Genomic DNA, 24,776 nt, shown 5'->3' with positions numbered 1-24,776 from the left:
TTAGCAGACTTACACATGCTTTATCCAATGAATATTATGATCTCACAAGTTTATGAACAGCTTTGAACAATACAACTGTAGAAGAGTGATGTTTAGTTGTGTATCAGAGGCACTTCTCCCACCCGCTGTTACCACAAAGACATTTGAGGTTTCGAATTAGTGCCAAGAAGCCATTTACAAGAACAAGAATCAGGAGCTAACAGAGAATCAGCCTGTTACAAGAGAAATTAGTCCATCTATATATGCCCCTGCTTTTACCAAATACTTTTGCTCACAGCTCACCTAGCCCAGATTTGGCCATGTAGGCCTAATTCGCTAATGTAAAGATGCAGAACAAATCAACTTTGCACCAACCAAGGTTCCTCAGTGTATAAAGGTGGGGAACATAAATTACATAAATTGAGTTCAGTTAGAAAGTCAGAAAGCTCAAATAATCCAATAGACTTGATTTAAAGATGGCAGTGATAATAATTTATACTGTTCTTCTGCTGGTTTTTTTTTGTTTTGTTTTGTTTGTTTTTTTACTATTAAATCAGGTTAAAATAAGGTTCTCTTTCCCTATCTTATAAAATAGGCTAGACAATGTAATACGTAGGCTAAATATATAAAATCATGAATAAATAAGTATTTCTTTCTTTCTTTATTCCTTATTTGTCAGGGACCATGTATAAATTCATTAATCTTATAAATGAAGAAATGATTTGTATCATATTTAGCTGCTGTTACTACTTTCCATCTACAGTCCCTGGGCAGGTGAACACACATTAACATACACATTTCCCTGCAGTGTATTTCTTGTTGGATTATCTTTATGTAGGCTATACCAGTAAGTGATATATTATAAGGCCTAGGTCGAGCATGGGTTTTGTTGTTGTGGCAAATGCTGCAGCCATCTTGTCATCTTTGCGTGACAATACACCATATGGACACAGCCATCGATAATTATTCTGTTTATTAATCGCCTATTACTATAAAATAAGAATTCATTACCTAAAATGAAAAATATTTCTTAAAAATTTTTACACAATAGTATGGTAGAAAATGGGCATCAATCAGATCAATTACATATAGTGAAAATTATCGGGCTTGCTAACATTAATCATTATCGTCATTATCGATTATTATTGGGCTATACCATAGGGCTAAACCAAAAGGATGCACTTTGGAGGTTGGAGTAGAACATGTAATCAGCAGAAAGCTTTGCAAACTATTTGAGGTAAAGCAGATGCTATTTTTTTTTAATTTTTCATTTACAAAAATTACTAGATTTTCGTTTTAGGTTTGTCGCTGATTGGTAGACTCCCCCCCCCCTCGTGCTGAGTTGGTACGTCCCACCGTTCTGGAGTGAGCGTGTTTTGTTTGACTGACAGTAGAGAGTTGCACTGTGAACGGGTTTTTCGGGATTTTAGCACCGTGGTAAGTTTATATTTTTACTCGATCGGTTTTAACCTGCCGTCTCCTGCATATGTTCTACAGTATGCGATTTTGTGTTGTCTGAAGTTATAATACGGCAGGTAGCTTCCTTGTCTACCAAACTTACACCATTAGTAAAGACTTTTGAACTCAGGCTAAGCTATATACGGATTTTTGCTCGTCCAGGAAACGATTACTGCAAAGTTTCTTCAGTGTCTCGTTTTCGTTTGACTGATTGTGTAATTGCATAGGCAGTGGAAACATTACTTTTGCCAGATTTGTGCCCTAGTTTTGAACTGTCCATTGCAACCTCTAATTTAACTTGGAAATAGTTTTTTAGGCATCCTAAATCTATTTACATGCAAGATTCACAGTTCCCACTGAATCTTTTGTCACTTACATTGCCAAACTTACTTGACAACACAACAATAAAGTGTTTGCTCTCTTCTCCCATACAAAGCCTTTATGCACTGTGGCACGGTCCTATTCCTCTTGTTGTTTTTTCCCAGCGCTGTGAAAGCCAATTGACTAGTTGAAAGTTGTGAGAGTGGGCACTCCCAAATCCTCAGATAAGTCCTGTTGTATCAGAGTTTTTACAGTGCACTTTTGACTCTATAACTTTATTGCTTATGACAAATACTTGTCAGCTTCCTTCTACCACAACACCCATATGTAATGCTATTTCAAGCTGCATCAACCACTGTGTTTTCCATTGTCTCATTCAATTCTGACCCCCTGTCCTTCTATCTATGTGCACTGTCGATCTCACTCTGTTTCCTGGCTTAGTTCCTGGATTCCCATAGGTCTACACAATGAGACCACATAAAAAATTCACTAAAATGAAGTAATATTTGACAGAGTGACCTTTGTGAGGTTGGAAAAAGTAGAAGTTTGTCTGTTCTGCAATGCATTATGGAAACTTTCAGTGCGTAACATGATCTAGAAAGTCTTCATAATGAAAAAAATGTGTTACAGAAAAAAAGTTGTTTGCTCCACTGATCTAACTGTGATATAAGTTGGTGTTGTCACTGAGAGAGGACCTCCACCCTGAACCTGGAACTAAGGGATTTGTGCATGTAACCATGGAAGTATGCAAAGCTGTTTTATATTACATTAATATCCCATAGGAAAATGACACGAAAAAGACTGAGTCCAGTGTAGCCTTTTTTAGTAGCGTGCACTCAGAATTTTCTTTCTGTATACTAGCTTTTATTGTATTTATAATACACCTACATATAATCCCAATCTCAATCAATCTCTTTGTAAATTATGATCCATACAAAGAGGTTATCAAACATATACATTTTTTCCATCATTAATGCACTGCTGTGCTGATGTGTATTTGTGTAATGTAAACAGGAAGTCATTGCTGAAACCTAAAAAAGCATAAAAAAATGCTACATAGTGATCTTCTGAGTCAGTGCATGAATGTTTTGGGGTTATTTTAGAAAAATGCAGCTTGTTTATTTGATATGCTTTGAGATGGCGATCAAGCCTAAAAATGTACTTTTATGAAAATAATGGTATTTGTCCTTCTTTATGCAGAAAGAGCCTGTATTAGACATCTGAATGTAATTTACTTGTATGTTGTGTGTTGTAAATAATTACAAGCCAGTTTTAATGCTTTGTTGTTGGTTTATATGGACATCAGAGAGAGAGCAGATCTGAGTGCTGAGGGAGAAAAGGAGTAATAATGACTAGGTCTCTTTGTGATTGGGGACAATGCTGGATTCTGTGTTGTTCATGAATATACATTTTGATGACTCATTTGAGTGTGACAGTGGTGCCCGTCACACGTTGTCATCATCATTTTCACAAGACTACAGGGAACTCACCGCTTGTACTATAGAGCCCTACTGTAACAAAAGGGAAGCGCTGTGAAAAACAAAAAAACATTACATAGATAAGCCTGTCATGCATTTTGAAGTGCGATATATTGCTGAAGTAAATATAGACCATAAACTATAACGCTGAAACTGATTTATGCCTCTGACAAAATAACCCAAGAGCAGATTTGAGCCACAAAGCTGAGCTGCAATACATTAATAGGTGAAGGTTATTAATTCAACCTTTTATGGCTTAAATCTCATCATATAGCCAAAAATGTCCCAGTAGTGCAAAGAAAATTAAACACGATAAATACTGACCCCAAAAAATGGTTCCAGCTTTCCTATATTGAACGATAAGTCGATATAGTAATTATATCAGGCCTATACATGGAGCAAAGCACTGTGGGCTTAATGCGTGTTAACTTGAAACTATTGATGTGGAACACTTTTTTTCCTTTAAACACTCAATCATAAATTAAAAGTTGTTGGTCAATCTGTTTTTTTATGGCTGTTCTCTCATTGTTAAATTTCCAACTGTTTCTGTTTGATAAATCAACAGTTTTGTGAAGCACTGCGAGGTGACTGCTGTTGTGATGAAAAAAATAAACTGATTGCATTTTAGCACAGACATTTTTTGCAATTAATGTGAAAATTTCAAAACATTCTACTGAAACACATTGGCTTTTAGACGTGTTACAACAATGTAGCAACTCCACTTGACGTGTTTGTGTGGAGTCATTGTTTATTATTGCTCTTGGTAATAAAACGCCTTTTGAACCATAGACTGTATGGTTAGCTGCTAGCCTTGGCATTCCAAATAGGAAGTGCTCTTGGGTGCACTTCCGGCTTCATCAACTCTAATTCACTTTACATTATCACCCCTCTCTGTAACTGCTGTAGAGAATCTTGTCATTTTGCTCTTAAAATGTTTGCACTGACCCACTCTACGTGATCCTGGTATTTTTATGTCACTATTTTATCCATTGTTCAAGATATGAACATTAATTACAGACTAATCAAGCACCGTCTTCCCCGAGGTTGCTCCTGCTGGTGTTAGAAACAGGTTTGACTGACAGTGTTGCTAAGTGTCTGCTCTTTGGGTGCTATTTACGGTCAGATTTCCAAATTTGGAACTCGGCTCCACATTCACCCCTGTAACTGCTAGCCTCAATGAGCCTCATTTGATTGGAGCCAAAAGCTATGAGTAACGTCACACTCACTTAGTCCACTTCTTCATACAGTCTATGTTTTTAATGTATTTATGTGTTGGAGATTGGAAGGCTACACTATGAGGCTATTAAAAAGACATCTGAAACACTTAGGTCTCATGTAGCTCTGGTTAGTTTCTGTCTTTCCCTTCAGGACAAGTTGTAACACAGTCTACTGGAATTCATACCTTTCATTCATGCCCCTCCCCCCTGCCCTCTCTGTTACAGGTAAAGGCACAAACAAACAGCATGCTGGGAGTGGAGTGGGCAGCTGAACGGGTGCGGCCCTGATCCCACGCTCCTGGTCCAATCTCTGACCAAACAGAAATCAGTTCAAGAATAATGGCCCGAAACGTGAGCTTCGACTATGACTACGATTTGCTGGAAGCTGGACTAGAGTAAGTCTATCTCAGTATTACATGGGAGTAGTAGTATAATCAAGAGCTTATATTAAGAAACCTCTAAGTTGTATTTTTATCATACTGACTGAATACAGAGGGAAATGTATTGATTTGTTCTTAACTATATAAAACACTGACTGATTATGATTTCCGGATTTATCTGTTTATTGGTATACCACATAAACGGTTATATCTAATTTCTTTCTGTTCAAACTTTTGCAGCTATTGACAAGCACAAATGAAAGAGCAATGTTTAAGATGACACATGTTACCAGGTGTTTTCTTTTGTCCATGTGAACACAACATCAATATCAGATGTAATTATTGGGTTATCTGGCCATATAGGTCTGTCACAAGTACACATTTTAAAGTGTGATATTTTGCTGAAGAAAATATAGACGATAAATGGTAAGGCTGAAATCTAATTGATTTATACCAAAAACAATTCTAAATTTACAATATCTTTAAAAACATAGCCTGCAACACATAAATAATGCAATGAATCACTTTGGGTTGTATTTATAATGAGTCATGATGTCTGTGTAATCCCTCAATTATCCAGGTGTGATCCATACCAAAAGAAAAATTCAATTCTGTCAGCTGGACAAAAGTTGAGTAGACTAGATTTAAGACGTTTCGCTGCCCATCCAAGCCGCTTCTTCAGTTTCAGTTTCTGACGTGAAGTGTTTGTAGGTTTGAAATAGACCGGAATTTCATGCTGTCTGAAAATCCTCTGAAGCTTTTTAGACACACCAGCTGTGATGTTTACAGCTTTTCCCATAGGTTCTGGTTCTCTGTTGTCCGTTTTTTTTTTTGGCTGTCTTAGATCTATTGAAGGCCCATTTTGAATATCCACAAGCAGAGAGGGCTTTCTGCACGTGTTGTTCTTCTTACACTTTTCCCTCTGTGCTTGTAGGAACCACTTGAGCTCTGTGTTGTAATGTTCAAATATCTCAGAGTTTGTGCTGCAGTGGATGATGTGAATTTAAAAACAGGTATTAGTTGGTGTGTCAGCTTCTTGGAGACTTCTACCTGGAGCCCCTGGTCATCTACTATCATCGCTGCATAATCTAAGAAGGCCAATTTTTTCTCCTTGGCCTCTTGTGTGAACTTGATGTTCGGTTCCACAGCATTAATATGTGCAGTAAAGGGTTCCAAATCTTGAATTTTAATTTTAGTCCAGTTGTTATCCATGTGTTGATACCAATTCATGGGTGGAGTGCCTGGAAATGAGACTAATGTATTCTGTTCAAATTGTTCCATATATATGTTAGCCATAATAGGAGAGACCAGTGAGCCCATGGCACAGCTGTGGATTTAATCCTCTGAACTGAAAATATGTGGTATTTAAACATACAGCAGGTGACAGATTTGGTCAAGTGACAGTTTGGTTCTCTTTTAGCTCAGTATCCTGCAGTAGGCTCATTCTTGCTGCCTCCTCCATTACTGATGTGTGGGTACAAGTGAAAAGAGAGGTGACATCAAAGGAAATCAGTGTCTCATCTGGGTCAAATTGGAGAAGCTTGACTTTGCTCACAAACTCTGCTGTGTTCTCAATATGGTATTGCCAACCAGAGGAGGATGGTCTTCAGGTGTTTGGCCACATTGTACGTAATGGAGTTTGTGCTACTTAGAATGGGTCTGAGGGGTACTCCCTGTCTGTGGATTTTTAGGAGGCCATAGATGCAAGGAATGGAGTCACCAGCATAGTCAATGATTTCTTCCTTCTCGAGCTTATGTAAACCGTCTATGATCTTCTTTTTGTACCCACTGGTTGGTACCCACTTTGTTTCAGTCATTTTCAGGTTGTGGTGTCACTGAGCAGGCTGTTCACCTTAGCCTTGTAATCAGCCGAGTTCAGGATCACAGTGCTACTCCCCTTGTCAGCTGTGTTAATTGTATCGAGAGGTTCATTGTAGCTGTGCTGTTTAAATGGATGCTGCCCACATCAGGAGTACAGCTGAGTCAGGAAGGCCTCCCTCCTCAAAGTATGCTATGTTAAGATCAGTTCTGTTTGTTAAAGGGATACTATAACTTTTTTGGTGTGGGGTCTGCTCTGTCTCCATGGACATATTAGTTTGCTTGTTCTCCAGTATAGCATTAAGGTTAACTATTCAACTAATATATCAATAATAATGATTATTTTATTGCTCAAAAATAAGTTTAAATTTTAATTCACACATTTCAAAAACAAGATGGCTGCTGCTGTCCACTAAATATCACCCAGAGGAAGTACCATCCAAGCTTTAAACAAAACGTTTGTGCACTTTTTTCTATCTGGGGAAAATTTTTGGCAAGGCTTAAGTCTGGGTGTCACTTGAATGACAGTCTGATTACTTAGCAATACAACTCAGTAACATAACTTAACCAAAAGATACAAAACAATGGCAAAAAGATGGTTGAGGACATGGAAGAAGTGAAAAAAATCACTCATCTCAATGACAGAAGAGTTGAAGTTAATTGATGAAGTGTGACAACTAAGGGATATAATCAACGACAAGACTGATGAATTACAAAAAAAAGAGTGGATGACTTGGAACAATACACAAGGAAGGATGATATCTGGACTGATGACAAGTCACTGCACCTATGCCAGGACTACTGCTGGTGATAAGGGTGAAGACATTCCACTAAGTGAACTACACACACTTGGCAAAGGCATCACTCTGGAATGTAGGAACATCACTGCTTGTCACACCATCTCTTTAAAACAAGGGAATAGCCCCACGATCATTTTGAGATTTGCAAACTGCAAACATGAGTTTTTAGTTAACGTTAGCACTTCAACTTTAAGGGTTCAGGTGTATATGTAAATGAACACCTGACTGGAAAAAATACAGAGATTGTACAACAGGCAAGAGTACTGAAGAAACAGAAGATCCAGGATACATGGACTAGGAACTGTAAAGTTATAATCAAACTCAATGAAACACCAGAGGGAGCCACAATAATGACAATACAAGAAATCAAAGATGGACAAATTTAAGTAAGAATAGAAGACTGACTTGGAAAAATGAACTGCTTGGTATTGTCAGACCTAGTAGGCTAACCAAAAAAAAAAAGAAAAAAAAGCAATTATACACTTTAATACATTTGAACACCAGGATTACAAGTCCTATGATGTAGAAACAGACATTGATCCCGATTATTTGTCTGAGAATTTAAATTTGGATTGTGGATATTATTCTGAAGATAGTATTAAAGCATCAAAAGAACGATTTTCTGTGATCACACAGCTGGAATCTCTAAAAATATGGACAAAATAAAAGACTTAAATAATCTTAAATTCAAATTTAATGCCACATAGCCAAGTTTCTGAGATAGCTAAAATGCTAAAGAACTGCATAATGAATTAGATTATAATTTATTTAATCAAAACGGGAGAGAGAGTTGCTTTATTTGTAAAAAGGGGTATAAAATGTAAGATTATGGAAGTGTCGTAACCAGCAAGACGGAGGGACCAAAACTGCACGACTCAAAGGTTTAACAGTGCTTTATTCACAGAAATGTGCAAAAATTAATCAAAATTCATTAATCCAAGAGCTGGGGAACAAGGGTGCTTCACAAAGTAGTGCAACAGTTTAACATAGTTCATGGATCCACAGATGCTGGGGAGCGTGGGTGCGGGTCCGGGACCAGGGAGACACACGAGTGCAAAGACAAGGACAACATGAGACCATACCAGGGTAGAAGTGCAGGTTCAGGCACGGGGGCTCCGGAGCTGGTTCTTGGGCAGAGGTCTGGAGAGGAGCAAATAATCCACATAAATCAAAAGGGTCACAAAACACCAAGATACAAAGCCAAGCAGTAGCATTCACATGTAACACGCAGACGTTCCGGCGCCGAGTGTCTGGTCCTGACTCCTCTTATCCACAGCAGGTGGTGATGATTGTGTAGATGGGCTGCAGGTGTGCGCGGGAGGAGCCAGGACTCCGCCCATCTCCGGAGACAGGCAGGTGAGGGAGGGGGAGCACAGCACAGGAGGACAGCAAACAGGGATCATGACAGGAAGAAATGGCTTCTTCTGTTGATGAGTTGATGGGGTGCGTTGCTGAAATAAGAAATTAATTAACACATAAAGTATATTGATTAGCTGCATTTATAGGACCCCAGGATCATGTATTGATGAATTTAACAGGAAATTTACTAAGTTATATTCTTAACGATGTAGTAAGTCTTTTGGTATGTGGGGATTTTAACATCGAGAACATTTTTTTTAACCTAACCTAACCTAAGTTAAAATTGGATTATTTCTGACAGATATAAGTGATCATTTGCTGTTTTTTGTGGTGTTTGTAACTAAGAAAAATACAGGAGACACATATAAGTTACATAGAGCTAGATTATTCATTCTTTATTTGAATGGCATTTGTAAAATATCTAGAATATTGTAGTTGGTTATTTTTGCAGATGATACAAATTTATATTCTTCAGGATGTGATGTAGATCAGTTAATTCTACAAGTTGAAACAGAGTTGATACACTTTTAAAAAAAGTTTCAATTTAAATAAGTTATCGTTGAACAAGAAGAAGTAAAAAGTCATGATTTTTGGATCCTGTAAGACAAACTCTAATATAAAATAGTTTTTGGATGGAATCAGAATAGAACAAGTTTATGAGACAAGGCTTTTGGGAGTGATCATAGATCATCAGATATGTTGGAAACCACAACCACACAGAGTAAAATATCAAATACTGTTTGTATACTTTATAAAACCTAATCTGTATTGAATAAGAAATGCCTGCATATATTATATTAATCACTTGTGCTTCCCTATCTATCTTATTGCTTGGAAATTTGGGGAAATCCTGTATGTTTTATGCATAGATCCTATAATTAAACTACAGACAAGGGCAATAAGAATAATTCATAAAGCAAGATTCCATTATCCTACTCTCAACTACCATTTATTAAATTATATTATATATATTAATCATTAAGTTACAAATGTTTACAATTCTGTTTTATGTTATGAACAAGGATATTCCCGTAGGCATTCAGTTGGAATAATCTCAATGATGAATTTAAAATAATTAACACTGTAAATTAAAAATTAAAACATGAATTCATTCATACATATACATTGCTGTAGGTTATATGAGTCAAGGCATTTTGTTTAAGATATTGATTAAAGAAAATTGATTTGGTTTCGTTACTATATTGTGAAGTTATCTTTTGGTCAGCATGGGCTCACATAAGCACACAGCTTCAGCCCAATCCTTTTTTGGATGTAAGTAATGAAGAAAATCTTTTGTTTTATCTTTTTCAAAAATATTAAACAACCAAAATAAAATTCATTCATTCATTCATGCACTACTGTGGAACATTTTAGGCAAAGCAATAACAACTCCACATATGTTGTGGTGGCAGACCCTCCACTGGAAAATTCCACAGTGCACCTGTGATATCACAATATCCAAAGTTTTTCAATATAAAACATAAGATAAGAGAAACTTTATTGTCTATCCCAAAAGAGATAGAACTTCATTTTGACATGGCTAAAGACACATTCATTAATTATGCATTATTATGCAATATATTTCTCCTAGGTCAAAGGCTATTGTAACAAATGATATACAATGATGGAGATGTATAGACCATGGTTGATCTGCTTCACAGCTAATATAATGAAATTGCTAAAACTTTTGAAATATGAAAATCACTGTATTTAAGACCATGTTTGTCCATATTAAAACCTTCCCCTTGTGTTTCAGGAGTCCAGCAGATGAAGCAGGGGTTCACGACTCATTCAATCAGCTGATTGAGGAGCAGAGTCAAAATGCTGGATTCTCTGATGCCCACGAGCTACAGCAGCTGCAGAGGGAGCTGGAGGAGGAAGAGGAAGAGGGCAGAGGTATTTGACGGCCTCTACAAATATGTCAATACAGGACCCCCCGTTTTGATTTTGAGACACTATGTAATAGTGTAAAATGTGACACTTGGATATCAGCTAATTCTTTTATGAATTTAGCTAACTGTGCAATTAGTTTTTACTTATGTTTTGATTTGGCACTGTAAAAAAAGATAAGAATATATTTCTACTTTTAACAACAACAATAATAATAATGATGCATAACACTTGTATAGCGCTTTTCATGACACTCAAAGATGCTTCAGTTCAAGACAGACAAAATGTATATTAATTTCATAATATTGGCTTAAGCCTCATTGTATATTTGACAGCAGCAGTTTGTCACAGATAAAATTAATACAACTTGTTTTATGATACATTTGGGGCTGGAATTGTAAAGTCTTGTCACTGACATGGGCTTGTTTCCTCTTTTAGATAACGTGCCGTACTTGTCCAGTCCTAATAATGACCTCTACAGGAGGAGGCAGGGACATCTCGATACAGAGGAGGGGCAGACAGACACTTTGATGAGGGAGCGATGGTCCTCTGCCACCCTCAAGGTCCTATCCTCCATGCCCAGTCGAACCATCGGTCAGTATGAATAATTGGGTTCAAGGGGGGTCTTTCACTACCAACATAAATACTAGGTTTAAACGGGGACCTCCTACTTTCCCCCTTCAAGAAGTACTTAAACAAAGCACTGGCTAGCCTTATTTAGAGTTATGTTAGACATAAACCATTATCCATGTATTAGTGCTCAAAGTTTTCTGATGGCAGTAGGCATGTGATGAATTGAACTGGAATAATTCAACAGAATAGTTATCATTTCTAAAGCCTTTGGGGACCAACTTGGAATGGTGTGGAGAGATTTTTGGCACCTCCAGAACTACAGGTTGGGTTAAAACATACAGATACGATAACACATTTTGAATTGCGATATGTTGTTGAAGAAAATATAGACCAGGGGTGTCAAACTCATTTTCTCCGAGGGCCACATCAACAAAATGGTTGCTCTCAAAGGGCCAGATGTAACTGTAAGATAAATGTCACTACGTTTTAATCTTGTTAATTAACCGTTTCTATATTTATTAATTATTCAAGTTACAAATATTGCATACGGATTTGCATAGACATGAAAAAGTGTCTGTTTAACTGTGGATCTCCTGACAAACTGACATTATTATCATACCTTTTAATTTACTTTGTCACGGGCCACATAAAATGACGTGGCGGGCCGAATTTGGCCCATGGGCCTTGAGTTTGACACATGTGATATAGACGATACACAGTAATATTAAAACTAAACCATGAAAGCTGAATTATCCCCCCAAAAAATATTGTTAAAAAATATGAGCTGTAATAAATAACAGAATGCAACACTTAAGTAGTTAGTTTGTCTCTATAATGAGTCATAGTTCATAATTCAGCCTTCTATAGCTCAAATCTGATTATTGTATAGAAAAATAACCGAAATTTCCCATTAGTACAAAGAAAAAACACCACGATAAAGATTAATGCCCCTAAAATTATTGTCCTGTCTGTCGTGTTTTGAACGGTAAGTTGATATAGTGATTGTCATGGCAGCCTTATTGCTAATTAGTTTTGTTATTAACTTCTAGTGCCAGAGTTATATTTAAATCCCAATGTAAACCAAGTGTTTACAGCAGTACACATTGTTGAGCTAATAACAAAATAAACAGTCTCTAGCACAAAGCTTCCTCAGCATTACAGAATGTGTCTCTTCCTGTCTGGCGGTACACTGGGCCACAGCACTTTGACACATTATCTTATCTTTTACTCCTTCCTCCTCACACTCTTTGTCATTAATACAAGAGCGAGAGAGAAATAGCTCATAAATGTGTTTATATTTTGTGATGATCAACAATTTGCCCAAGGGCAGTTGAACTTTCAAGATCATATTACCACCTGAGGAGAAAATGAATAATGTACAAGAAAAAGGCAATTTAAAAAAGCAAGCAAAAACTATCCAAATACTGATACTAAAACTAATATCAAAACTGGACTGATTTGAACACGCATCAATACTAGATAGAAAGAAATTACATACAATGGACAATATAGGGCCTTTTCTGACAAGTTTTAGAGTGTCAGGGGTAATGTAAGTGACGAGAACAGCAATCATTTTATATTGAAAATTGTAGTTATATCAGTAACTTGATAACACTAGTATTGTTTAATAATTAGCTTGTGCTGTGCTTAGGCCGGAACAGAGGAGCCATCATCTCTCAGTACTACAACCGCACCATGCAGCTGCGCAGGCGAAGACAAAGCAGGCCCTCCATCAGGGACTTCTCCCGATCGTCCCGTCCCAGTATCCGAGGCTATGGCATTGAGGCAGACGGCACAAACGCAGATGGGACTGAAGGTAACATTTATTACATTATGAACAAGTCTAACATCTATGGATAAAGCTTGACAGTAGAGATTTACATTAATTTCACAAGCCACTATTTTCCTAGTCTGGTTAATTCACAGTGTTGAAATTTGTTTAGAGTTGTGGTTGGTAAACATCTTCCAGCTAAAACTACCTTTTAACTTTAATAACAAGGACTTAAGTCATTGAAATCCTTGGATACTTGGTCCAACACCACATCAAAATTTGGACTTAACCCGAAAATAACTAGACTAGACCAGGGCTAGACCAGGACTAAACCAGGACTAAACCAGGACTAAACCAGGACTGGGCTAGGACCAGGCCAGGAGTAAACCAAGCCTACATGACTAAACTAGGCTCTAACCAGGACTAAACCAGTACAAATGTGAACACCCATAGTCTTGTAAATCCTACCATTTAGGCAGCATACGTATATGTGGTGGTGGAAGAATTACTCAATATTGTTGGTTAAATAAAAGTACAGATATTAGAGCAAGGAAATGCTCAAGTAAAAGTATCACATGAAAAAATGTACTTTAAAGTATCGTACTTAAGTACAAATTTTAGGGATCTGTACTTAAGTACAGTACAGTAAGTGCAGTTAATTTTGTTGTCTCATCATAGAGTTAGGCAAATAAGTATTTCAACACCCTGTGATTTTGCTAGTTTGAAAGAGACATAATCTAAAAATAAAATCTGGAAATCACATTGTATGATTTTTAAAAAATAATTTATTTGTATGTTACTGCTGCAAATAAGTATTTGAACACCTGAGAAAATCAATGTTAATATTTGGTACAGTAGCCTTTGTTTGCAATTACAGAGGTCAAATGTTTCCTGTAGTTTTTCACCAGGGTTGCACACACTGCAGGAGGGATTTTGGCCCACTCCTCCACACAGATCTTCTCTAGATCAGTCAGGTTTCTGGGTTGTAGCTGAGAAACACGGAGTTTGAGCTCCCTCCAAAGATTTTCTATTGGGTTTAGGTCTGGAGACTGGCTATGCCACTCCAGAACCTTGATATGCTTCTTACGGGGCCACTCCTTGGTTATCCTGGCTGTGTGCTTCGGGTCATTGTCATATTGGAAGACCCAGCCACGACCCATCTTCAATACTCTAACTGAGGGAAGGAGGTTGTTCCCCAAAATCTTGCAATACATGGCCACGGTCATCCTCTCCTTAATACAGTGCAGTCGTCCTGTTCCATGTGCAGAAAAACACCTCTAAAGCATGATGCTACCCCGCCCTCATGCTTCACAGTAGGGCTGGTGTTCTTTGGATGGTACTCATCCTTCTTCTTCCTCCAAACACGGCGAGTGGAATTAAGACCAAAAAGTTCTATTTTGGTCTCATCTGACTACATGACTTTCTCCCATGACTCCTCTGAATCATCCAAATGGTCATTGGCAAACTTAAGACGGGCCATGTGCTGGTTGAAGCAGGGAAACCTTCCGTGCCATGCATGATTTTAAACCATGACGTCTTAGTGTATTACTAACAGTAACCTTGGAAACGGTGGTCCCAGCTCTTTTCAGGTCATTAACCAGCTCCTCCCTTGTAGTTCTGGGTTGATTCCTCACCTTTCTTAGGATCATTGAGACCCCACGAGACCTCCTGAGTTTATGTTTTTGACTTGGCTTCTGTCCTGCCCTGTATGTATTTGACTGTATTTTGTGTATGTGGTATTTTATGTTAAATGTGACTATCAACCTGTCCAGGGACAACAGATGGAAACTAGCCTGTGGCTAAAATCTGACATATTTACATATGTATCTTATGTTCATTAATATGCACTGTCCCTTTTCTAAATAAAAAAAAAAAAAAAGATCTTGCATGGAGCCCCAGTCCGAGGGAGATTGACAGTCATGTTTAGCTTCTTCCATTTTTTAATAATTGCTCCATCAGTGGATCTTTTTCACCAAGCTGCTTGACAATTGCCTCGTAGCCCTTTCCAGCCTTGTGGAGGTCTACAATTTTGTCTCTTGTGCATTTTGACAGTTCTTTGGTCTTGGCCATGTTAGTAGTTGGAGTCTTACTGATTATATGGGGTGGACAGGTGTTTTTATGCAGCTAACAACCTCAAACAGGTGCTTCTAATTTAGGATAATAAGTGGAGTGGAGGTGGACTTTTTAAGGGTGAACTCAAGGTACGTTCACACCGGTGCGTCAGGTGCGTCGCGTTCACATGTAAAGTCAATGGTGGACGCGCGTGTTAAACGCAGCGTGGTCAAGACGCGTGTCCACCATTGACTTTACATGTGAACGCGACGCACCTGACGCACCGGTGTGAACGTACCATAACAGGTCTTTGAGGGTCTGAATTCTAGCTGATAGACAAGTGTTCAAATACTTATTTGCAGCAGTAACATAGAAAATAAATTATTTAAAAAATCATACAATGTGATTTCCATATTTTTTTTAGATGGACATGCACCTAAGATGAAAAGTTCAGACTCCAACATGATTTCTAGTGGGAGAACTTGCAAATCACAGGATGTTCAAATACTTATTTGCCTCACTGTACATGTTGATTTGCAGTCAGTAAGAGGGACCGTTTGGTGAACAACCTCCAGAACCTGTCGGTGAGTGACAGAGTGAGGATGCTGCGGGGGATGCCTCTCAGTGTCGCCGAAAAGACAGAACTCAGGTCAGACTCTCCACTGGTCGTTTGTTTAAACCTCTGCCATTTAGGGCTTGGGGGTCACATGACTTTGTTGTTTTCAGGCGGCTGGCGTTACAAAAGGAGCATCGCACTGTGTCTAGTCGTCAGATCCCCTGCTGCAGTCGCCTCAAGTATTACATTATAATTGTGAGTAACTGTCATGTCTCTGGTCTCTGAGCTTCCTCTGAACTTAAATATTGTTCTATTCTAGATCTTCTGATCATAGGCGACTTCTGCATTAATTGTACATTTGTATATAATTCATCATCTGTTAGTTCAGTCGAGATGTTGAAATAATACCCCTACCTAACCAGAAATCATTGAGTGAACCAGAGCCTGTGCAACATGAACAAGTTCCTCTTTTGGCAGGTGTGTGTTCGGTGCTGCTCTGTTGCTCAAGCATTTATCAGTTTTTGTTTATGTGAAGTGACTAAGATTATTGACCAGATTTTCTTGTTTTTTACATCTACGTGAGTATTTTCTTGCATGGTTAATTTAATCAAAGCTGATGTAAGAAACACTGGGTCACTTGCATCTTTAGAGTTGTGAAAAGTTATGTGATTAAGTTTATAGCAAAGGTTTGTATCTCAGTGACTGTTAACTACAGACTGACTCTTTTATCATGTTTTGGAACTGACGTGCTGCCTGAAAGAAGTAATGATTTATAATATAGCACCTTTCATACAAGTTGAACAAGAACACCATTTTCATTGTGTATGTGTGTGTACTGCGTATTCCCAGTGGTCTCCCATCCAAATCTCAATAAAAACTAATATATAAAAGTGTGTTTTTGGTTTGGTGTTAATAGTAATAAGGGGCTCCTCCTGTCTGGAGGTACAGTAGTACTTTCAATAGTCTTGGCACATAGTTAATAAAAGCAGCATGTCCAATTTTCTTTTCCCGTATTTTTGAGAATTTCTAAAGGCCCGCGTTGCATACATGCACTACAACAAAACCTCATTCTAAACTTGATGAAATCTTTATTGATGTATTTAAATCTGTGTTGTTTGTTGTTTTCAGGTGGCGAGGCAGGCCTGGTACAGCTGGCTGTCGTTCCTGCACTCCCTGCAGCTTTGGCAGGTGGCGCTAAAGAGGGTCAGCGGACGCTTCGGGACAGGGGTGTTGTCCTATTTCCTCTTCCTCCAGACACTGCTCTTCTTCAACCTCTTCCTTTTCCTTGTCACTGGGGCCTTTTTGGTGCTGCCCCAAGTAGTGCACCCACCTGACCCCCACCCAAAGAACCTCCCCTTCACGGGGCTGGAACTGCTCTCAGGGGCGGTAAGACATAGCAAACTCATATAGCAACCATGAATAAAGGTGCATTATATAAGTTACAGGTCAGATGTGTGAAACGGTGACTTCACTTTCAGTAAGAATGTATTCTTTTTCAAGATGTTTTTCAGTTAAAACTGAAATTCAATAAGGATAGGAAGAAGGATACGTTTAAAACCATACTGTGGAACATTTCAGACAAAGCAATAGCATCTCCATGCATATGGTGTACCCAGAAAAATTACACAGAGGGTCTTTTAAATGTTTACTTTTTGTCTTTTAGGGATACTTCTCAGACACTGTGATGTACTATGGGTACTACTGTAACTACACACTGCGGAGGACTTGCTTGGATCATGAAGCAGTTGCCATCTCAACAGCCACTGGAACCAAACTAGAGTGTCACTCTAAGCTCTCATACAACATGCCACTGGCCTATTTCTTTACCATCGGAGTCTCATTTTTCATCACCTGTATCATCCTTGTTTACAGGTTCTTTTTTTTTTTTTTTTTTAAACAATAAAAGTCTTTATATTTTTAAAAAATATGCTTGGTAAATATTTAGTTTTGTCTTATCTCTTCTGCAGCATGTCCAAATCTTTTGGCAAAAGCTTCAGGATTGACAAATCACACAGTATTTTGGCCATGAAGGTCTTCTGCTCCTGGGATTTCAAGGTCATCAAAAAGACTTCAGTCAAACTCATGTCTGAGAATATCTGCACACAAATAAAGGTCTGTACAGTTACTCTGTCTGGTCATATATTACGTAAAAAGGATCTCATGTTATTTGGGATACTGTTACAGTGATATTGAGATGATTGTACTATCTTCAGTCTATATTATCTATATCAGTGGCTCTCAAGCTTTTAGCACTAAGTACTACCAACGAACAGATTTGAGCTACTTAAAACCACCAGGTCTAAACCATGTCTTAATCAGGTCTTGAAATAGAACTACACCATTACCACAATAGCTTTAGCTACGAAATTATCAAAAGAAGAGCGGAAATTGTAGATAAAATGTAGTTTTAATTAAGTAAACACTAGAACTAAAGAGGTGTCTGTGCACCACCAGAAGAAACTCATACTCTCCAGTTTTCAGAAATGCTGAACTGTATCAAGTAATATCATGACACAATGAATGGATCGTTAGCTTCCATGCCCAATGCCTTGTTGTTGTTTTTTTGCAGCTGTTACTTCCACACAAAATTCCAATAAATGTTATTCCTCAGGGTGGATAAGGCTATAATATTGTGTTGTAATGTTTGTACGTTAGTTCACTCCTGTCAGTTCTCACTTTGTCCCTGGTTTGTTTTCCTGTGCAGGAGCTGTTGGCAGAGGTGAACCACAGTAAGGTGAAAAACACTGTGTGCCAGAGGCTGTGGAGAGTCACAGTCCACGGTCTGGCGTGGACCATCTGCATCGCCACTACCACCGGATGTGCTTTTGGCATTTACTTCTTCTCTGAGTACATGCACAAGGTGAGACGAGAGGTGACTTGCATTACAATCACCTTTAGTCATTTCTTTTTACATTTTTTTTGTTACAACTTAAATTCAATACTTTCTTGGCTCAGTACCATCCACATAATAGTTTGACTTCTTGAGTAATATATTGTACAATGTAACAGTATTCTTACCTGAAGTTTGTCCCATTCACACACATTTAACACACAAATCCTGCGTATTTAGTTATTTTTCATCTTGCAGTGTCATGTGGTACAGGTAGTGCTCCACTGTGTTTTTACACTTCACACACCTTCACTAGAATCATTTGGATAATTTCACTTCTGGAATTGCCAATCTCTACTGAACAAAAGGTAAAAGGTAACTTGAAAAATGTTACTATATGACATCACAAGGTGGACCAGAGCATTTGGAGCTTTGAAAATGTGTACAGACTGATAATGCAGGGTTACTCAAACATGTATGAATGAAACAAAGAACTCCAGCTATGTTTTTAATTAGGGAACAACATTATAACATGGCTTAAAGCTCACAAGAGTCAATTATGTGTAATATAGGACCTTTAAATTAGTTTCCCTTGCTTCCCTCTAGCTTTTATTTGAGCAATTACTTGGACCAGCACTTGTACTCCAACTTGAGAAGCATTATTTTGAATACTCTTACTTGAGTACAGTTTTTGGCTACTCTACCCACCCCTGGTTACATCTCAAATTGTAATGCTGGTTCTGATGTGAAAGAGTGTTTAACTACAGGAGTTAGCCATAACACATCTCCTATCTCTTTGCCTGTTATATTAATGTAATTTTCATTTTCTACAGAACTTGGAGGTGCAGTCCCGTAGTGTCAACAAGAACCCTATACTGACAGAGGCGAGTATGCTGGCCCTCCCTGTGGTGGTGTCTGTCATTAACCTGTTAGTGCCTGGTTTGTTCAATGCCGCTGCCTGGATGGAGGACTACGATTCACCCTCTCTCCGCACCTATGTGGCCATTGGCAGGTACCTACTTAGGTTCTGGGGGCTCTAAACTTGGGTCATTGCTTTAACTAATGTATTTTATTAAAGATTTTATGACGACTTTCAGAAATTTGATGTTTAAAATGAGTGTGCTGGGAGTCCTCTGTTACCACTGGTTGGGCCGTGTTGCAGAAAACCCGAGAAGAATTGGCCTAGAGGTAAATTGATTGTGAATATTTCTTTTATTTTTCAGATTTTCCAGTTAAAACAGACACACAAATATAGGTAAATGTGTGTATTCAAATGAATGTGTCTATTTTAGTGCTGGGAAACATTTGTGGGACAAGAACTGTATCGCTTCCTAATTATGGACTTTCTTTTCACACTATTGGACACTTTGTTTGGAGAGTTTCTTTGGAGGTTTGTATTACTAGATTGATTCCTAAATGGTTACTGTATATGAGCATTGCATTGCTGGGTTTCAGATGATGTTACAACTTTCTATAGGCCATTAATTTTTTATACAGATGAGCGGAAGCTAAAATGAATGTTGTTAAAATTAACTTTTTTCTGCTCAGACTGTTTTCAGAGAAGGTGCTAAAACGCCGGAGGAAGCCTGTGTTTGATATCCCCAGAAATGTCTTGGACCTCATTTATGGACAGACATTGGCTTGGTGAGCTAAAGATTACCTTTTATTCATGCAGAGGTTGTTCTTTGTGATTAATTACTTTATTGTTTGTATTTAGGTTAGGTGTCCTTTTCACGCCAATACTCCCAGCAGTGCAAGTGCTCAAACTCTTGTTGCTTTTTTATATAAAGAAGGTACAGTGATCTATATGTTAAATTGCACTTTTGATTCTGATATCACCTCTATACTATTGATACTTAGTAAAGAGATCATGCTGGGAGTGTTCTGTGTGTATGTCTATGCACGCATTAGCAAACATTGCCAAAGAAGTTTTAAGATGGTTTGAAAAAATGCAAAATGGATTTAAACAACATCCTTTCAGGAGCCTCTGCATAATAAGAGTGTTCATAGTCCTTTAGGTGTTGATTTTCAACAAAAGAAGTAAGAGTGAACAACTGAAACTTTTGGCTAATGCTATCTAGCTTGTGATTGTAATTTTATATGAGAGGGACTTGTTTAACAGCACAAATCAGCTCACATGTTATAGTTCCAACTAAGTCCATTCTTTATGATCAGCAGCATTAAAACAAAACTTATATTAAAATCCAACTTGAGCAACAGAGCTTCAGACAGAACCTACAGTTAGCATCACACCCCAGGGACTTTAGATGACATCAGCTGTAAAGTATCAATAGACCCTCTAAAATATATGTCATCAGAATCTTCAAAATTCCACTATGGAGGCAACTGGAGTCTGATTAACATACATCAGATAAATGCTAATGGTTTTCTTTAGTTTTACAAAAAATAGGATACACATTTTTATTTCAAAAGTAGAAATGTCAGTTAGTTTGCTATTTTTTTCAAGTATTTGTTGTATAGTATGTAACAAATATATGGATAGAGAGAGCTAAAATGGCTCAATATTTCTGTAAGTTAAAAAAAATCAAGAATGTCTTCATCAAAAACTAAAGTAGATTTGCTCGTTTTTTCTAACCATGCTCTGATAACAGCTAAACAGAGCTGAGTAGTCATCATTTGCCAAAACAACCTAGATTTTCCATATTTTATTACATTCTGTAGCTCATCCTAATCTGTTCATTGAAATTGCATTATGTTCCACTTTTGCCATTTGAGAATTCAGATTGCATTAGTTTAAAACTCTATAATACTGTATGTTGTATGTCAAATGTGTGTAGTAACCTCGTGTTTTTCCTCTTTCCTCTCAGGGCAGTGTGATGATGAACTGTCAGGCTCCCAGAAGGCCATACAGAGTCAGCCAGATGACCACAGTGTTCATCACTCTCCTCTGTATCCCATCTTTTGTGGGAGCGTCAGTCTGTGTCACTTACACCATGTGGAGGTTAGCATTCAGGACAGAGGAGGGCAATATATTCTGTACCATATACAAAGATTATTGTTTTGAAGTAGGGCTGGGCAATATCTCACAACAATAATAATCTCGTTTCCAATTTAATTTAGTCCTTAGAAAAACAAAATAAAACAATTCAAAATGTTTTTCTTGTCCAACATTGTCAAATACATTGCATTTTTGTTTTTGACATTTTCCTGATGTTAACATATGCGTAGACAGTTGAAACCAGAAGTTTACATATACTATATAAAAATACACAATTTTTGTAACTGTCTGACATGAAGTCAGACTAGGATTTAAGAGTTAGGATTACCAAAATTATTTCTATTTGCTAAATGCTAGAATTATGATTATTATTTAGACAATTTTTCATAACTTTTCTCAAAGTTAGAAGTTTACATACATTTCATTAGTATTGGGTACCATTGCCTTTAAACTGTATGACTTGGGTCAAATGTTTTGGCCCATTCCTCCTGACAGAACTGGTGTAACTAAGTTTGTAGGCCGTCTTGCTTGCACATGCATTTTCAGGTCTCCCCATAAATTTTCAATAGGATTGAGATCAGGGCTTTGTGATGGCCACTCCAAAACATTGACTTTGTTATTCTTAAGCCACTTTGTAACCAGTTTGGCAGTATGCTTCAGGTCATTGTCCATTTGGAAGACAAATTTGCGCCCAAGCTTTAATTTCTTGGCTGGTCTTGAGATTATTTTCGTCAGTATTTACACATAATGCTCTTTCCTCATTATGCCACCCATTTTGTGAAATGCATCAGTCCCCTCTGCAGCAAAACAACCCCACAACATGATGCTGCCACCCCCGTATTTCACAGCTGGGATGGTGTTCTCAGGCTTGTAAGCTTCCCCCTTTTTCCTCCAAATGTAACAATGCTCATTATGCCCAAACAGTTAAATTTTAGTTTCTTCAGACCACAAGACATGCCTCCAGAAAATAAGGTCTTTGTCACTGTGTGCACTTGCAAACTGTAATGTGGCTTTTTTATGTTTCTTTGAGAGTAATGGCTTCTTCCTGGCAGAGTGGCCTTTCAGCCCACCCCAGTCAGTACAGTACTTGTTTCACTGTGGATAATAACACACTCTTATCAGTTTAGCCAGCGTCTTCACAAGGTCTTTTGGTTTTGTTCTTGGGTTGATATGCACATTTCGGACCACGGCACTTTTATCTCTGAGACAAAGAACCTGTCTCCTTTCTAAGTGGTGCGATGGCTGGACATTCCCATGATGTTTATACTTATATATACGTGTATAGTTGTTTGAACAGATGAACGTGGCACCTTCAGGCATTTGTCCACAATTCTCTTCCTGATATCTTGGCTGATTTCTTTTGACTTTCCCATGATGTTTCACAAAGAGGCTGTGTGTTTCAGGTGTGCCTTCAAATACATCCACAAGTGTGTCTTTAATTAAAATGCTGTCAAAAGCTTATCAGAAGCTTCCAAAGACATGGCATCATCATCTGGGTTTTCCCAAGTTGTTTAAATGCATAGTAATCTTACTGTATGTAAATTTCTGACTTTGAAGAATGTAATGAAAAATTGTCTTCATTCCTTCACATTATTCTGGCATTTAGAAATAGAAATAATTTTGGTAATCCTAATTGACCTAAAACAGAAAAGGTTTAGCCTGATTTCATGTCAGACAGTGAAGGAAAAAAAAGTGTAAAAAAAAAAAAAAAAAAAAAAAAGTCTTTATATAGAGTATGTTAAGTTCTGATTTCAACTGTACACTGTTATTAATTTCCTCTTTTGGTGATCTTAATCAGCTACCTATGTATTTTGCTGAAATTAATGTTGCTGTGTCTGATCTGCAGTATTGCCCCATCCTCTTCGTGTGGTCCCTTTCGACAGCTCGAAACCATGATCCAGGCAGGAAAGCGCTGGGTGGAGGAACTAGAGAAGGATAACCCCAACCTGTCGGTGTTGGCCAGAGCACATTCCTATTTAGTTGAACACCCATTCTTCCTGTTTGTGGGAGCTGGCATCTTTCTGTGAGAATCGGCACACTTTTATTATTACCTACTGATAAAAAATATGCTGTATTTTAACCAAAAATGCGTTTTTGTCTTTGTCAGAATAATCATCTACTTCCACAGTCAGGTGGTCGACGGTCAGAGGAAAATCATCGACCTTCTGCAAGAACAAATAAAAAATGTAAGCGATTATTATTATTATTATTAACTATTATATATTCATTGTGTTTTTGTTTGTTCTTTTGTCTATCAGGAGGGAGAGGACAAAAAGTTCCTCATCACTCGTCTTCAGGCCATCCATGAAAAAAGGCGGACTCCGGCGCAGAGACTCACCAGTCAGGTCAGACATATCTGTTTGTTTTTTTGGTGGTGATTTGTTGGAAAAATCTATGAAAAAGTTTTAAGTGAATTTCAAATCAGCAGTGTGCCTTGGTTACAACAGAAGCACTGAGAATAGTTCCCACAACAAAGATTTATCCATAACGTTTAATGTTAATAATAAGGAATGCAAGTTTAATCGTAATAAAAAACAATATCTCATCTATTATAGGAATAATAATAAAAACTTACCATTAATATGGTATTTTTAAAAATCATAATGTTGGGTGTTAATGGTCCTAAACAGGTTTAAACCTAAAGGTTATCACAAACACAGTACTTTGACTCTATATATGGATATCGTTTTCCCCAAGTAGTCCTAGTCACTGTTTATGTTTACATACACACCAAAAATCTGTTTTCTGGCATAATCAGATTATCTGATTTGAACAGTTAACTGACACATCTGATTTTTGTGCATGTAAACACACATACAGGTGCAAATTCTAACTAAGATTTAATTATTGGATATCTGATTATCTGATTTTAACTGGCCATGCAAATGATAGGATATTTGCTGTAGATCACAACCGAAAGTGATGCATAAATACATCTAGCTGAATGTTTCCTCCGTGTTTCTCTTTCAGGACTCGAACTGTTGAGTGGGCTCCTTTAAACTGTGGGACAAAACTGGACAAGCACGTAACTGGAGTTTTATTTTAATCAAGTAACTAAACGCAACAAAACTGGAGACTAGATTTTATATATTGTTTTAGCTGCACTTTCAAACCAACTGTGAAGTTTTGGTTTAACTTTTTACCTGTTTTTAAACTTTTGTTACACTGTTTAATGTAGATTAGCCTGAATGTTGTTGAGTTATGAATGATATTGGTGAAAAGTGTCTGTTCTATTGTTTTAATGTTTTAAATTAAATTATGTTATACTTTTTAAACAGTAGATTTGTTTCTTACTTTAAAACTACCTATTGCAACAGTAGAAAATGAGTATTTTT

The 24,776-nt window shown here is 37.6% G+C and overlaps 1 protein-coding gene across 1 annotated transcript; it reads left to right on the top strand.

Annotated features, from left to right (window-relative positions):
- Positions 1–1,351: 1,351 nt before the first annotated feature.
- On the top strand, positions 1,352–24,719 carry tmc6b (transmembrane channel-like 6b). The gene is made up of 21 exons (XM_033967118.2): positions 1,352–1,416; positions 4,679–4,848; positions 10,567–10,706; positions 11,139–11,294; positions 12,925–13,089; positions 15,637–15,745; positions 15,823–15,907; positions 16,781–17,038; positions 17,316–17,524; positions 17,620–17,764; positions 18,357–18,512; positions 19,316–19,494; positions 19,580–19,670; positions 19,775–19,872; positions 20,031–20,126; positions 20,200–20,275; positions 21,311–21,444; positions 23,288–23,464; positions 23,549–23,627; positions 23,700–23,786; positions 24,412–24,719. Exons 2-21 carry the CDS (start codon positions 4,793–4,795, stop codon positions 24,424–24,426), a joined length of 2,511 nt encoding a protein of 836 aa, XP_033823009.1. The 5' UTR covers positions 1,352–1,416; positions 4,679–4,792; the 3' UTR covers positions 24,427–24,719.
- The last annotated feature ends 57 nt before the right edge of the window (positions 24,720–24,776 follow it).

This window comes from Periophthalmus magnuspinnatus, chromosome 1 (assembly GCF_009829125.3).
Source record: "Periophthalmus magnuspinnatus isolate fPerMag1 chromosome 1, fPerMag1.2.pri, whole genome shotgun sequence".
NCBI classification, from domain to species: Eukaryota; Metazoa; Chordata; class Actinopteri; order Gobiiformes; family Gobiidae; genus Periophthalmus; species Periophthalmus magnuspinnatus.
Note: the sequence above shows the minus strand (reverse complement) of the source record. Positions and strands in the feature narration are given on the sequence as shown.